The 17,407-nt window shown below is 36.8% G+C and overlaps 1 protein-coding gene across 1 annotated transcript; it reads left to right on the top strand.

Annotated features, from left to right (window-relative positions):
• The first annotated feature begins 2,494 nt into the window (after positions 1–2,494).
• On the top strand, positions 2,495–4,569 carry LOC113120191 (uncharacterized). The gene is made up of 9 exons (XM_026290132.1): positions 2,495–2,576; positions 2,670–2,804; positions 2,891–2,995; positions 3,126–3,271; positions 3,449–3,585; positions 3,671–3,764; positions 3,859–4,191; positions 4,279–4,459; positions 4,562–4,569. Exons 1-9 carry the CDS (start codon positions 2,495–2,497, stop codon positions 4,567–4,569), a joined length of 1,221 nt encoding a protein of 406 aa, XP_026145917.1.
• Positions 4,570–17,407: the final 12,838 nt, after the last annotated feature.

A 17,407-nucleotide genomic window follows, 5' to 3' on the forward strand; every position in this document is an offset into this window, starting at 1 on the left:
AAATGTTAGGGCAGGCTTAAAAACCGCTGCAACCATCTTACCAATATGACTGTGTAGACTTTTTTTTTTGACAATTGATTAACTAATCTTTTACTAAACGTGACTTTGCGTTTCATAAATGATGTTATATTTTTTTTTGTATGTCATAGATGATGTGTAAATGAATAAATGATTTACAAAACTTTCTGCATCCCCTAAATCTAAAGTGTAAAAAAATTACAGAATTAAAATAAATTCACATTAGTTGTTGTAGTATCAAAATTGGATGTGATGTACTATTAATTGAAATATAAAATATGATCGAGCAATAGAATGAATAGTGAAAATAACAGAGGCTCATACAATTAATTAAGCATGCAAATAACTGAAAGAAACATATTTGATGAACAAATTAAGCCAACTAATATGATTTATATTCTTTTGGATTATCTACTAATACATTTAAAAATTACAAATGCAGTGAAAATTCAGGGATTGGTTACATTTACGGTATCGGTATTGTTTAGAATCAAAAATAAAAGTATCAGACTTGTTCTGCAAAATGTGGTATCGGTGCATCCCTAATTAAAATTATATAAAAAAATATGATTTCAGTACACAGCAAATTTCTGGAGTTGAAAATTTAGGAGTTAGGCATAAAAGTGTGAAAGAGTTAGATTTTTGGAGTTTATTTTTTAACTCTGACTAAAGTTTGTGTTATGGGATACTCATTGGCTGTGTTTTATTTTGGAGTTCATTCATCGGTGTTAAGGAGCGTGTTTTAACACCATGTCTGGAGTTAAATGTTAAGAAAGTGCGCCATGACACGACCCTGGTTCAGCAGCACGAAGGACTGATGGAGTTTTGTACTTCGTCGTGACTCGTGAGGTATGTAAAAGCGTATTTATATACATATTAAAAATATATATTTCAAAATGTTTGATATTTTCTGACGGAGATACGTTTTGTCGTAGCTGTTACGTTCTGTATTGTAATGTCGTGGCGAACTGTTGACCGTTAAGTTAACTCGGAACATGTGGCTGATTTGTGCGGTGTTTTTTTCTTTGTTTTTTTTTTTTTCTGATGTGAACGAGCTAACATTAGCATCTTTCCTTTCACCATGTTTCTGAAAATGTGTGTTTTTCCGTCAAACTGAAGAGGTGACTCCGCTCAAAAAAACCTTAGTCGACGAGGTAATATCTTGTATCCAGCAGCAGCCTTATGTCTGTAGCATTGCCTAATGTTTTAATAAACTGCAGGGTACCCTGCTAATAAGATACATTTTGAGCCGTGAAAGTGTAGGCCTGTACTTTTTTGAATTGTAATGCTGTGTTCACACCAAACGCGAATAGAGCGTCTAGTTTGCCGCTTGACCATTTTGAGATCATTCGCTTCATTCGCGCGAGTAATTCGCTTCATTCGCGCGTGGAATTAACTTCACAACAGACGCGAATTCGCGTCATGGGGGGGCTTCTGCCAGCTGAGTTCACGCAGCATTTTCAACCGCCATTTTTATTCGGATAATTTTCAAAATATTACTGTTACTGTGTCATGAAATGTAGTTTTAAAAGTATTTCAGGCGAGAATGTAGTTATTTTAAACTCAGATATGTGGTTTATTTATAATGACAGCGTCTATTTAAAAAAATGTGTTTCGCCGATCTCGGAGATGAGCTCCATGCGACCAGCGGGAGCTCCGTCATCATGTATCCGCCGAGAGCAGCCTCGGCTCGGCTAGACCTTCTGACATTTGCCGCTGGCTCTGATGTCTCTTTAGTGGTTCAAGATAAAATATAATTCGTTTGGGGTAAAATGAAACGTTTCTTATCAATTGGCCTTTATTCAATTTATTTATTAATATGTTTTTTATATACATATATGTCCTTTTTATTCCTGTCTCTATAGAAATATGTACTTTTGTCATATAGCTCCGGTTGACTGCTCACTGACAACATCTGTCGTTCCTCCTTGTTGAATGAGTGGAGAAGGGTATTCCTGCACAACCGGAGGCTGCAGGAACATACTGTTGAATGAGTGACTCCTAGCAGGCTCCTGATTGGTTAACGCGGCGCGAATTGACGCCAAAGTTGAAATTTTTCAACTCGGGCGGCAGACGCGAATTCGCGTCAAACGCTAAATGCACAAAAAGCACCTTCGCGCTTAACGCGCGTTTCGCGCGAAACGCCCTATTCGCGCGTCAATTCGCGTCATTCGCGCGAACTAGACGCGCGAATGAGGCGAATTCGCGTCTTCCGCGCCGCGCTTAACGCCCCATTCGCGCCGCGAGACCTCCAGACGCGCGTAAACGCGCCTTTGCATTGACTTAACATTGAAATCATTCGCGCCAGACGCTCTATTCGCGTTTGGTGTGAACACAGCATTACAGCTATGATAAATACGTCTGAGAGCGCGTGGTTTTCAGCTTACACTTACACACACACACACACAGTTTCTCAATCACACTAACATTAGTTGTTATGTTAAATAACATGTTTTCTCTTTAATTTCAGGTCAAGATGTTGATAAAAGTGCAACTTGGAGGGAAGAAGAAATATATAAAACTGGAAGAAGTTTGTTTCTCAGATTTTCTTAGTGCAGGTAAGTTATAAATTTAGTATTTAGTTAATAAAGACTAAGTAGCATTAGTTTTGTAATTTCTTTTGTAAATAACCTGTTGGTATTATGGTTTAGTCCAACAGAAGTTTATGATATCAGAGAATACAACATTGAAAGTCACAGATGACCAGGGCATAGAGGTGGATGAGGATGTATTCCCAGAACTTGCAACAACCAAAGAAATGTGTTTTATCATCCACACTGATGATGGTAGGACATTAAAAGAATGTTTGTTTTGTTTTATAGATATTTTCTGAGTTTGTGTCTTGACTCCGAGACAAACGTGTGCATTTCAGAACTTCTGTTTGCTGAAACATCCAAGAATTCTGTTGACTTCTCAGACCTGACAGAGTTTGGTGCCTCTTCAAATCAGACAGAATATGTTACGCTCACTACTTGTGGTAAGCAGAGATATATATAATGTGATTATTTGGTCTGACCCTGGATATATCCACTATGGTACATAAAAAAGTTTTGCTGAAGCAACTCTTCGATTGTATATGCCTTATACTGTGTTTTTGTGATCTTCAGATTTGACTGTCCTGCAGCAAGGGGTTGTTGAAGGACCCTCCTCCCCAAGTCTGACAGATACATTGTCTGTCTCAAGCAGATTAAGCAGCAGTGATTCTGGATCTCAAATGCTTCAACCTTTAACGGACAGTTTCAGTGCAAGAAATGTATTTTTTTTTTTTTTACTTCCATACAAATAGATCTTATGCTGTAGACATAATGTTGTAAAAGAAATGCATTTTGAAAGTATTCAATGGTATGTATGGTTATTTGATTAAGATTAATGTTTTTGTTTTAAAAAAAGTCCAAGTGTGGTTGTAATTTTTCTAAATGTTTTCTTTTAGAATATAAAGCAAATTCTTACTTCAAAGACAGCAGGGATGACTGTGATCAAAGAGTATGAAGACACTGGGAGTTTGAAAGATTCCACAAGGCGGTTAATGGTGAACATAATTGTAGCTCACATGCATGAAAAAGAAGGGTAAGAACCTTCAAGACATGGCTTTATCATAAAAAAAAAAAAAAAAAATCAAACGATTCTTAAGACATTAGTTTCATCTTTGCAGGAGAACTGTTAGTAAAGCAACAAAGGAGTTCCATGCCCTTGGGATTGTGTCCCTGTTCCCATCTTTGAAAGACCCATACTCTAAAAAAGGATATGTAAGTTTGCCTACCGAACCATAAACATCTTATACGCTCTTGAGTCACTGTAATTGTATTATTTTGTCTAACATAAGATACTGCTTCCTCCCAGGAACATTTCTATGACATTCAGAGCAACAAAGGCTTTCTTGAGTGGCGTATAAAGACCGTGCAACGTAAATCCAGAACCACCTCTGCATCACAGAGCAGAGTGGAGCTAAAAGGAGGTCCCACATTATCAAGAACGATTGGAACTATAGATGACCAGCGAATGGGAGATGAATGTCTGGAAGCTGTGTCTCTCCTCAATCACACAACTGACCGTGACTTAGTGTTCCAGAAGATGAGAGAAACTTTCCACTACCGTCAGCAGATTCTTCACAACCCACAGCGCTCAGCTGATGTACTACAAATGTTTCCTCGTTTCTTGGACGTCAAAGGACTGGTAAATATTAAATAAGAATATGAAATTTTATTAAAAATATTATGTTACATTATATGTTTAAACAGTTGGCTTTTGTTTTTTAATTAGATTTTGCAAGACTTCTCACTAATGTTTGGAGCAGAGGTTGCTTCAAGGTTTCTGGAAAAATGGAACACCAGTTTCAAAGAAAAAGTCATCCAGGAGGCCAGGAACCTTAAAGAGACTGCTCTCCTGAAACAGCATCTGAAAGCTGTACTGAAAGAAGGATCTGATACTACTGATGATCCAGGTACAGTCATCGTTAAAATAGTAATGTTTTTACTTGAATCAATTAATCTTCTGGTTAAAGTTTTTATTGATTATTTCCCAAAAAAAAAAATATTTCCAAAAGTCTGCTAAAAACACAACACAGTTATTTCTTAAAATTTAGTCTATTACAAAAGCTCATCAGTAAATTCATGCTTTGTGAATGCTGTTCATAACTACTTGAATTTAAAAAAATGTGATGCGTGGAAAAGAAACCTTGGCTTTGGATATGTACAGTATGAAATTTAGAAATTTAGTTTGCTCTCCATCACACAACTAATAACTACCCCACTAATAGTTTTTACTTGTAAATTACACAATCCACGCTGTTAACTTAATGATGCCATAAACAGACTGGTTTGAAATAACAACTGTTATTTTCTGTCTCCAGAATGGGACAGTGACATGGCTTCTCTATTTGTCCTGCTTCATCTTCTTACTCCACAACCAGCTGGAAGAAAGCGGCCCAAGAAGATCAGTGTTGGAGAGGCAACAGATCATCTGGTCAAATTTCATAAGGTTTGTTAAGACTATCCTATTCCAAATATTGTACTTGATGCCTTTTTTTACAAATTGTTTATAAAGGGGACATTTATTTTATGTTTCAGTCATTCCAAAGCCTTGATGATCATCTCCTGACAACTGAAGGAAACCCTCAGCCATATCTTCTCGCCTCAGGGACTTCAAAAGCACAGGTTTCCACCTTTTACATTGTCTTGGACAGAAAAGTTCTGCCTTGTCAATCATGTACATCCTTGGGTGCCTTTGATGAGCTGTTCAAGTCCCATTTTGTTTTCAGTGTGAAGTATGATGATGCTCTGTCCAGTCTGTACACATTTTTGCAGACAACTGTGTACAATATCGATATAAGTACAACTGAGGAAACTCCAAGGGTCAAAGAGCTAAGAGCAAGACTGTTGAACAAGCACTAATTGTCTTATTTAACCAAAATGTTAAGTTGTTTCCTCTGCACTTCATCCTTTTGTTCAGCTTTGCTTTTGTTCAGGCACCTCAAACTAATTCATGGAATGTATCCTGGGAAAAATCTAAGACTGAAATGTGGTCAAGCAGATTGTTGCTTGCAGTTCTCTAGTTATTCTGGATTTAGGAGACATCTCATTAAGATACATTCTTCAGTTGGTGACAAATGTGACCCTCATGAGACCCCTTCCAGTTATGAAAGTGAAGAACAAAATTCTCATACCTTAAATGATGAAATACCTTCTACTTCATCCCAGTGCCAAAATTTTGAAGCAGTCCCTTCAGTATCTACTCACAAGAAAGATATGTGTGCGTCCATTATAGCAAAACTTATGGCAAGTGGTGTACCAAATACTGTAGTTCTTTCGACAATTGAAAATTTGGAGGAATTTGTTGAAGATTTGCAGTCAAATATTAAGGACCATGTCTTAAACTTACTACCAGGTAACAATCCATCAAGACCAGCCATAGAAGAGTTATTTAAAAGTTTGGACAACCCTTTCAGCCAATTGAACTCCGATACCAAATGGAAAAAGTATTTCAGAGACAAATGGGGAGTAGTAGACCCAGTTGAACTGCACCTTGGTGTTAGGTATGACACCAGACGAAATAACAAAACTGGAACTTATGAACAAGTTCCCGTTAATGATAAATTCATATATATTCCAATTTTGAAAACATTCCAGTTCATTTTCAGAAATGAAAACATTTGTGAGATGATGCAAACATGTACTCAGTCTGACATATATGAAGACTTCTGCGATGGTAGCTACTTTAAAAATCATCCTTTATTTTCGACTAATAAGTTTGCTCTCCAAATTCAATTATACTATGACGAGTTTGAATGTGCAAATCCTCTTGGTTCCAAAAAAGGAATTCATAAAATTGGTTGCCTTTACTTCATTCTTAGAAATCTTGCTCCAAAGGTGAATTCTGCCCTCATGAACATCCATTTGGTATCTTTGTTCCATGCCCAAGATGTTAAGAAATATGGGATTGATGAAATACTGAAACCTTTAATAAGCGACTTGAAAATATTAGAAACTGTTGGGATTGCTGTTCCATTTGCTGAACAACCTGTATGTGGCACACTTGCTCTCATTACTGGTGATAACTTAGGTATGCATAGCATTCTTGGGTTCTTGGAATCATTTAGTGCAAATTATTTCTGTCGATTTTGCTTAATTGATAAATCTTCAGCTCAGTCAGTTTTCTCAGAGGATGACCCAAGTTTGACTTTAAGATCACCAGTACTAAATGATCAGCATTATGCCAGTTTGGTAGACGATCCAACACTAACCTCTTCTTTTGGCATCAAGAGGAAAAGCATGCTCAATACTTTGCAGTATTTCAATACTGGGGAAAACTATGCTGTCGATATCATGCATGATATTTTGGAAGGGGTTGGTCAATATGAGATAAAACTGCTTTTTGAATATCTGATTGAACATTTCATCTCTAAAGAAAGCTTGTTGAACAGGACGTATGCTTTTAATTATGGCTATATGGAAACTAAAAACAAGCCCACAAATATTAATCTTGACTGCGGAGGACATGGAATAGGCTTAAATGCATCGCAAACACTGTGTTTAGTCACAAACATACCTTTGATATTTGGTGACCTGGTACCAGATGATGATTTGCACTGGCGCTTGTTGCTCTTGTTGTTGAACATCATAAATATTGTGTTCTCTTACTCAATCACTGAGGGGATGACCGTTTATTTAAAGCACCTTATTATCGAACATCATAAACTCTTTAAAGAACTGTTCCCATTAAAAAACTTGCTTCCAAAACATCATTTTATGGTCCACTACCCAAGGTGCATTAGAAAGATCGGACCACTCATTCATATCTGGACCATGAGATTTGAAGCGAAACACAAGTTTTTTAAAGATTCTGTGAAGAACTTCAAAAATTTGACAGTTTCGCTTGCAAATAAACACCAGTTTGCAGTAGCATATCATTGGGAATGCTCGTCTTTAAAGACAGTTGAGTCTGGTCCAGTCAAAATTTGTTCACTTGAGACACTTGAATTTTCAGAAAATATAACTGAATCTCTCCATGTTGATTCACAAGCCACTGTCAATCTCACAAAGTGGGTAAGATGTTGTGGTGTTGAGTATCGTGTTGGACTCTTTGTTTGCACGGGTACTGATGAAAACATGCCAGTTTTCAGCAAAATAACCTCAATCATTTTACACAATGGTAAAGTGATTTTTGTTTTGATTGAGCATGAAACATTTTTCCATGATCACTTCCATGCTTTTCAAGTGAGTGAAAACCTACCAAGGAAGGTACTGGTTATAGAAAGGGAAAGATTAAGACATTTCAAATCTTTTGATGCCCAAATGTCATATGGGTGTGATTCACAATTTTATGTTGTATCAGAGAGTTGTATTATCTGATTTCTTATTTAAATGAGTTCACTGTGAATTGTCACTTCATCTGATGTATAAGTGTCTACCTCAGGTTACACAATCCTGCACTACTTTTTATATATATATATATATATATATATATATATATATATATATATATATATATATATCCTGCCGGCTTGATTTTATATAATGCAGTGATGTGTTGACAATGTTTTATAAAATTTTACTAAGCAGTTTTATTTGGCACTCTGTTAGATGCCTACATGTATTAAATGTAAACATTTTGCTGTTAGATTTTACTGTATTTTATGACTGCAGTTAATTTCAAAGTGTGTCCATGCATGGAATTTCTAAAGCTAATGTATGGATTTGCTTAAATAAAAGCAGTTAGTGAAGAGAATGGCATTCAGTGTAGTCATTTTCACATAAAACATTAAATATTAACTCTAAGAAGTGTAAAATTGAATGTTTTTAAGTGTTGATTTTAACACTGGTAAAGGAGTTCATATTTAACTCAATTTCAGAGTTACAGTTACTCACTGTAGGATTAGTATTTTTACTCCAGAAAGTGTTACATTTTAACTCTAAAAAAGTGTTAAAAATTCAACTCCAAGAGCAGAGTTATTTTAACACTGTGCTGGAGTCTATTTGATGGTCACGCATGTACACTCAGATTGAGTTGATTTTAACTACCAGGGAGTTTATTCCAAAGACCAGAATTTGCTGTGTATCAAAATAATTTTACACAATTAACGCTGCAGCCCGTCTGAGATAAAGAGCTTTTTCACATGGCTATAAGCATGACATTAAGTATATAATACAACTTTCATTCTTCAGGTCGATCATCTATAAATCTATTTCAATATCTTCTCAATGGTTAAGGGGATTTCCCAAGCCTGACAGTGAAACATCAGATACCATGATATACTGTATATGTAATTTGAGTTAAAAAAAATTGTTAATCATGATAGTTAATCATGTACAAGCCATTTGCAAATGACTTGTAACAGAATTTACAAAACATACATAAAATGATAGTATATCACTTGCTAATCATTTATGAATGTCTTGTAAATGATTAGTTCATCATTATTTAACCACTGACTTATAAATGACTTACAACTGAACGTTATTATAAAGCGTTACCCTCTTTGGCAACTCAAAATCAAAAATGGTATGATCATAACTCCCTGAGCAGCTGATGGCTACTTTGCAAACACAAATTGTTCAGTCAGGTAGACCTATGCCTGATGTTGTGTTTAACACAATGCAATAGTTAGTGCATCAGTGAAAACGGACGGACACGGTCACTTATTTAGTAGGAAAAAGTGGGCTACTAAAAATATTCCTGTTAACTATCAAGCAGTGCAATAATGATAATAATAAAAAGCCGACATGCAGTAAATCTTCAAAATTGCTGTGCCACTCCCTCCGTCTGATTCCTTCAGTTTGTCGCTGTCACTGTAAACGGTGTTGACCATAGGTGCACTTCTAGAAAGTGGAGATGCCAACTTCCGGCACAGTCTTGGGGTGAAACAGTGGTGTACCTGCACTTGTGCATAAAAATGCAACTACGGTGGAAGTTTAGGGATTGGAATCACAGTGGATTGTCATGTCAAGAGAAACGCACCCCAGGTGTGGGCAACAGGCCCATCATGTTATCAAAGTAAATGCATGCAAACGTATTGGCTGCCTGGTGGTTCTGATAGCTTTGCTCGTGTACATTTATCTTGGAGCTCCATGATAATAATAATAATAATACACACGGATGGAATGCAGTTTCAGTTTTTTAATTTAGTGTTGATTTTGGGATGGTTAACCTAACACCTAAGGTCTCTGCTGCAACATATAGCTTGAATGTTAAGTCACTTTGAATAAAAGCATCAGCTAAATGACTTAATGTAATGTAAACCAGGACTAGGGCTATGCACATCTCATCAGTAAAGACGCTCCTGTAATTAGAACAACACGTTCGTTCAGATCAGGGTTGCCAGGTTTTCACAACAAATCCTGCCCAGTTGCTTCTCAAAACTAGTCCAAAACTAGAACAGTCGCGCTTCCAGAAGGTTCCCCGATAAAAAAAAATTGCTTCCCGGGGTTAAAATATACGTTTTTTAGCAGGGTTGCCTTGGTAAAATTAGCATTTTAGGGGCTAAATATCACGTTATTTGTATTGGGGTCGCTGTGACCCGCGGACATGAAAAACAACCACCAATAACGTGATATTTAGCTCCTAAAATGCGACTTACCAGGGCAACCCTTCCAAAAAATTTATATTTCAACACCTGGAAGCAATTTTTATCGGAGAACCTCCCGGAAACGCGATTGTTCTAGTTTTGGACTAGTTTTAAGAAGCAACTGGGCAGGATTTGTAGTGAAAACCTGGGAACCCTGATCTGAACGCACGTGCTGGAGATATACTTCTAATTACAGGAGCATCTTTACTGATGAGATGCGTATGAAAATCGCATTCGATTTTTTGCACAGCCCTAACCAGGACTAAATGCAAGTAAATGGAGTTTACCCACTGCTCAAATGTCAAAAATAGAGTTTATCCACTGGTTTATGTAATGTAATGTTAAGAGTTTACCTCCAAATAGATTGTTATAGGACCTTAACAAACTTAAAATATTACAAAACCACTTGATTTATCCACATACAATATGTGCTCTGATCAAGGGACCATTTAATACCACTGATATTGTTTGAACATTTTGGATGTCTTTTTTAATGACCGATAGCGAAAGGCTCGGCACACCTGGATCATGAATTCATAGTTTACCCACATCTTATTTTAACCTCCACAACCCTGTTTATAACTTTGTAAGTCACGTTTCTCACATACCTATCTCAAATATTGTATTGTGTAAGCATACTTGGCTTTGGACGCTACATATCATAAACATATCTGTCTGTTTGATTACATGTGCTGTGAGGAAAAACACTGTGACGCGGTCAGCCACGGATGCAGAGGTCACCAAGCACACAATCAGGTGTTCAACCTGGCAGCAGATCGGGCAATGAGGAGACGTGTCCCACATCCATCCACACAAACGGAGTAAAAGACATGTTTAAACAATAAACCATCTTTTTATTGAACCTCTTGTCGTTCAATAGATAAAATATTTTTATGTTTGCACCGACCTAGGCCTACAGTATAAAGCATTAAATTAGGTTTTGACCATAAAATGAATGTAGACAGGGGCGTAGCCATCTTTTCAGAAGTGAGGGGGACAGAAATTCCACAAAACAGGGTGAAGTTTCCTGAATAAGCACCTGAAACAACAGTGGAGGCAATACACCATGCTGAACAAGGCCAAGCTCAAAACAGAACTGTCCCTCATCTATGAGAACCCTGAGATTGGGGTTGGCAGTGGTGCCGTGCCTCTGTACCAGTTTTTCATTGTGAACAATCTTCAAAGTACTTTCACAGAGACTTTCAGTCTTCTCAAGATCATAATCTTTGAAGAGGATCAAGACTTTCCTAAGAAATACAATGACCCAGGATCGCCTTAATGCCTTGGCAATGCTTTCGATGGAGAAGAAACTCATCAGAGACATTCCTGACTTCAATAAGAAAGTCATTGAGAAATTTGTCAATCAGAAGGAGAGGAGCAAAATTCCTGAACAAATAAGTAAAAAAAGAGAGATGCTTTAACGAATAAACATGTGACCAGATGTTTGTGTCAGCATTTCAATAAAGCAGCTTTTGCTGAAATTGTTTGCTGTGCCAGTGTGCCACAGCCCCACTTAAGAAAATTCCGTAGCGGGTACGCGAATCATTTGAATCAGTTCGGGAGTTCGTAGCGGGATCGCGAATCATTTGAGTCAATTTGGGGATCGCAAATCATTTGAATCAGTTCGGGAGTTCGTAGCGGGATCGAATCATTTGAGTCATTTTGGGGATCGCAAATCATTTGAATCAGTTCGGGAGTTCGTAGCGGGATCGAATCATTTGAGTCATTTTGGGGATCGCAAATCATTTGAATCAGTTCGGGAGTTCGTAGCGGGTTCGCGAATCATTTGAGTCAGTTCGGGAGTTCGTAGCGGGTTCGCGAATCAGTTGAGTCATTTTGGGGATCGCAAATCATTTTAATCAGTTCGGGAGTTCGGAGCGGTTTCGCGAATCATCCCACACCGGAAAAGGACTCCGCGGCGGATTGGCCGCGGAGGTATGGCGGCTTCCGGAACGTACGGACCCGTATCGGCGTCCACTTGCGCGCAATGACGGATCCGAAACGAAGGCGAATCGCGGACCCGCCGTTGCTCCGCGCTGCATCCGCGATTAAAACCTTACCTCCACGGTGGGTCCGTAGGGGAACCGCAAATTGAAACATATATCCAATAGCATCCAGCTGCAGCCCCGCAGACTCACCTCCGGCTAGACACCACTGGCTGGACACCAGTGGATAGACAGCCTACGTCATTTCCATTTTCTCCGTCATTTCCGTTTCGCCGCTAATTTCCGTTTTCACCGCTGGATGGACAGCAATTTTATTTCCTATTTTCACCTCTGGTTTGAGATATATTTATTTTATATTTTCACCTCTGGATAGACATTTGTTTTATATTTTCACCTCTGGATAGACATATATTTATTTAATATTTTCACCTCTGGAGTGACAGTATTTTTATTTTATATTTTCACCTCTGGATAGACATATATTTATTTTATATTTTCACCTCTGAATAGACATATATTTATTTAATATTTTCACCTCTGGATAGACATATATTTATTTAATATTTTCACCTCTGGATAGACAGCATATTTATTTTCTGTTTTCACCAGTGGATAGACAGCATTCTTTGCAGGCTTAATTGCACACATCTTTTCCGTATTGTCATTTTACTTTTATGACTTAAAATATATAATATAAAAGCTTTGTGCAAATTGAAATATAATCTTTATCATATCTCTTTACATAAAACAATTCTCAAAAATATACTTAATATTATAACATCAATAATTCATGCAAACTGCATTCACAAGAACCACCTTGAAAATATATATTGTTCAGATCATATCACTATTTTTTGTGACTAAAATTCAGCCTATATCAATGGACTATAACGTTTTGTCAAAACAACAGACTTGTACATGTTAATTGACCACAGTTTTTTGCCTTGCCCATTTGGATATTCAATTCTTATTTTATTTGTAAATGTAACCACTTCTGTTTTTAAAATATACGTAGATTCACGTGATCAGACAATTTACCAAACAATCCAGATCAAATTAGCACTTCATGATTTTGCAATATTTATTGGAAATTACACAATCTAATTAGTAAAATTTGTCAAATCTGACCATCAGAATGAAGATGCCACAGTCAGGCCCGTGAGTTTTTTTGGGGAAGTCCCTATTTCAAGAGAAAATTAAACATGAACAGTTCCAAATAAATTATTGCACACCACACCTCATTCCTGCCCCCTAAAACTGGCAGTCTGGGCAATGCTCAGGAAATTCAGGGTCTGTATAAACCCCTCGCAGGTCTCCACGTCTTCTGTTTCCACAGTACCTCACAGTGTTTGAATTGCACAGCGGGCAGTGATACCGGCTGCAGCACTCTGTGCATTTCTGTATTGGTGGTAGCTCCGTCCCTTTACGCACACTAATGTGATTTGCCTAGAAGAAGAGGGTAGTATTAATAGATTGTTTACGTAATAAGTATAGTGACACATATGAAATACTGGTAGTACCTTATAATTCATAAGAGTTTACAAAAATCCAATTAATAACTTTACAAAAAAAAAAAAGGAATTGAACAATATAGGTGAAAAGTTGTGTGTGGTAGATGGACTGTAAAAAATAGAGTGGTAACAAAAAAAAAAACTTATATAAATGTTAACATTCTCCTATACAAAATATGTAAAATGGTAAATGTACTGCATTTAGGCTATATAGCGCTTTCAACAGACCCATGGCCACCAAAGTGCTTCACATCATCATCATAAACATATTAAACATCAGGCATTTACACCTGCATAGGAAGAACTACTACTTCAACAAAAAACAAAAAAACATATCTAGCTAGCAAACTCTTGTGTGCATAGACAACCTAGCATTTTAGACTATTCTCTACCAAGACTGTTCTATGAGATCTCGTTAACTGGGAACAATCTTCACATATCCAAGTGAAAAAATTTTTATTTACAATATTTAATCATACCACTCAAAGAACGATTAAATTGGAAAATCTATTGTAGCAACCTAACGTTAATTCTAGAATTGAGGCACACCAGAGTTCACTAATACCTTTAAAAAACACGACACAGTACCTTGAAAACAAGATGATTTTTTTTAACTAGCTAGTTTGTGCATTTGAATTCTGACATGACTTATAAATCATCGACAGTTTATTATTTTTTCTTAATAATTTTCTATTTTCTGGCTGACCGTGTCACAGTGTTTTTCCTCCCAGCACATGTAATCAAACAGACAGATATGTTTATGATATGTAGCGTCCAAAGCCAAGTATGCTTACAATATTTGAGATAGGTATGTGAGAAACGTGACTTACAAAGTTATAAACAGGGTTGTGGAGGTTAAAATAAGATGTGGGTAAACTATGAATTCATGATCCAGGTGTGCCGAGCCTTTCGCTATCGGTCATTAAAAAAGATATCCAAAATGTTCAAACAATATCAGTGGTATTAAATGGTCCCTTGATCAGAGCACATATTGTATGTGGATAAATCAATGTGATTTTGTAATATTTTAAGTTTGTTAAGGTCCTATAACAATCTATTTGGAGGTAAACTCTTAACATTACATTAAATAAACCGGTGGATAAACTCTATTTTTGACATTTGAGCAGTGGGTAAACTCCATTTACTTGCATTTAGTCCTGGTTTACATTACATTAAGTCATTTAGCTGATGCTTTTATTCAAAGTGACTTAACATTCAAGCTATATGTTGCAGCAGAGACCTTAGGTGTTAGGTTAACCATTCCAAAATCAACACTAAATCAAAAACTGAAACTGCATTCCATCAGTGTGAATTATTATTATTATTATTATTATTATTATTATTATTATTATTATTATTATTATTATTATTGAGCTCCAAGATAAATGTACACGAGCAAAGCTATCAGAACCACCAGGCAGCCAATACGTTTGCATGCATTTACTTTGATAACATGATGGGCCTGTTGCCCACACCTGGGGTGCGTTTCTCTTGACATGACAATCCACTGTGATTCCAATCCCTAAACTTCCACCGTAGTTGTTTCACCCCAAGACTGTGCCGGAAGTTGGCATCTCCACTTTCTAGAAGTGCACCTATGGTCAACACCGTTTACAGTGACAGTGACAAACTGAAGGAATCAGACGGAGGGAGTCGCACAGCAATTTTGAAGATTTACTGCATGTCGGCTTTTATTACTATCATTATTGCACTGCTTGATAGTTAACAGGAATATTTTTAGTAGCCTACTTTTTCCTACTAAATAAGTGACCGTGTCCGTCCGTTTTCACTGATGCACTAACTATTGCATTGTGTTAAACACAACATCAGGCATAGGTCTACCTGACTGAACAATTTGTGTTTGCAAGGTAGCCATCAGCTGCTCAGGGAGTTATGATCATACTATATTTGATTTTGAGTTGCCAAAGAGGGTAACGCTTTATAATAACGTTCAAGTCATTTATAAGTCAGTGGTTAAATAATGATGAACTAATCATTTACAAGACATTCATAAATGATTAGCAACTGATATACTATAATTTTATGTATGTTTTCAATCATTTGAGTCATTTTGGGGATCGCAAATCATTTGAATCAGTTCGGGAGTTCGTAGCGGGTTCGCGAATCATTTGAGTCATTTTGGGGATCGCAAATAATTTGAATCAGTTCGGGAGTTCAAAGCGGTTTCGTGAATCATTTGAGTCATTTTGGGGATCGATCGCGCAAATCATTTGAATCAGTTCGGGAGTTCGGAGCAGGATCAAGGATCATTTGAGTCATTTTGGGGATCGCAAATCATTTGAATCAGTTCGGGAGTTCGTAGCGGGTTCGCGAATCATTTGAGTCATTTTGGCAGTTCGTAGCGGGTTCGCGAATCATTTGAGTCATTTTGGGCATCGCAAATAATTTGAATCAGTTCGGGAGTTCGGAGCGGGATCGCGAATCATTTGAGTCATTTTGGGGATCGCAAATCATTTGAATCAGTTCGGGAGTTCGTAGCGGGTTCGCGAATCATTTGAGTCATTTTGGGGATCGCAAATAATTTGAATCAGTTCGGGAGTTCGTAGCGGGTTCGCGAATCATTTGAGTCATTTTGGCAGTTCGTAGTGGGTTCGCGAATCATTTGAGTCATTTTGGGCATCGCAAATAATTTGAATCAGTTCGGGAGTTCGGAGCGGGATCGCGAATCATTTGAGTCATTTTGGGGATCGCAAATCATTTGAATCAGTTCGGGAGTTCGTAGCGGGTTCGCGAATCATTTGAGTCATTTTGGGGATCGCAAATCATTTGAATCAGTTCGGGAGTTCGGAGCGGGATCGCGAATCATTTGAGTCATTTTGGGGATCGCAAATCATTTGAATCAGTTCGGGAGTTCGGAGCGGGATCGCGAATCATTTGAGTCATTTTGGGGATCGCAAATCATTTAAATCAGTTCGGGAGTTCGTAGCTGGTTCGCGAATTATTTGAGTCAGTTTGGGGATCGCCAGGGGCGTATCGATCTTTTCAGAAATGAGGGGGACAGAAATTATTTATATATATATATATATAAAATTTCTGTCCCCCTCACTTCTGAAAAGTGAATATATATATATATATATATATATATATATATATATATATATATATATATATATAGTATAAAACATTTCTGTAATCTATATAGCCTACCAATCAACAATTTTTGAACTGTAAGATATTTTGTTTTTAAATAAGTCTCTTCTGCTCACCAAGCCTGCATTTATTTGATCCAAAGTAGCAAAAACAGTAATATTGTGAAATATTTTTATATTTAAAATAACTTTTTTCCCTATTTGAATATATTTTAAAATGTAATTTATTTGGGTGATCAAAGTTGTATTTTCAGCAGTTGGATTTACTCCAGTCTTCAGTGTCACATCCTTCAGAAATCATAATATGCTGATTTGCTGATTATCAATATTTAAAACATTTAAAAAATATATATAATAATAATCAGTATTCTTTGATAAATATAAGGATCCAAAAATCAGCATTTATGTGAAATAAAAAGCTTTTGCAACATAATACACTATATCATTCAAAAGCTTAGAGTCAATATATAATTTTAGTTTTTTGGAATTTTTTTTATAGAAATTAACACTTATATTTAGCAAGGACTCTTTTGTGGGTTCGAGTCTCAGGCCAGCAACACCGCTGCTCCGGGTGTGTGTTCACTGTGTGTGCACTTTTGATGGGTTAAATGCAGAGCATGAATTCTGAGTATGGGTCACCATACTTAGCTGTATGTCACTTCACTTCACTTTGAATTGATCAAAAGTGATGATAAAGTAATAATTTTTCAAAAGATTTCGATTTCAAATTAAACGCTGTTCTTCTGAACTTTCTATTGATCA

The sequence above is a fragment of the Carassius auratus genome, chromosome 19, assembly GCF_003368295.1.
Source record: "Carassius auratus strain Wakin chromosome 19, ASM336829v1, whole genome shotgun sequence".
In the NCBI taxonomy this organism is placed as follows: domain Eukaryota; kingdom Metazoa; phylum Chordata; class Actinopteri; order Cypriniformes; family Cyprinidae; genus Carassius; species Carassius auratus.

Coding starts and splice junctions, on each gene's coding strand:
- LOC113120191 (XM_026290132.1), top strand. CDS start 2,495: ATGTTGATAAAAGTGCAACTTGGAGGGAAGAAGAAATATATAAAACTG. Junction 2,805..2,890: donor TATCATCCACACTGATGATG/GTAGGACATTAA, acceptor TGTGCATTTCAG/AACTTCTGTTTGCTGAAACA. Junction 3,765..3,858: donor CATACTCTAAAAAAGGATAT/GTAAGTTTGCCT, acceptor GCTTCCTCCCAG/GAACATTTCTATGACATTCA.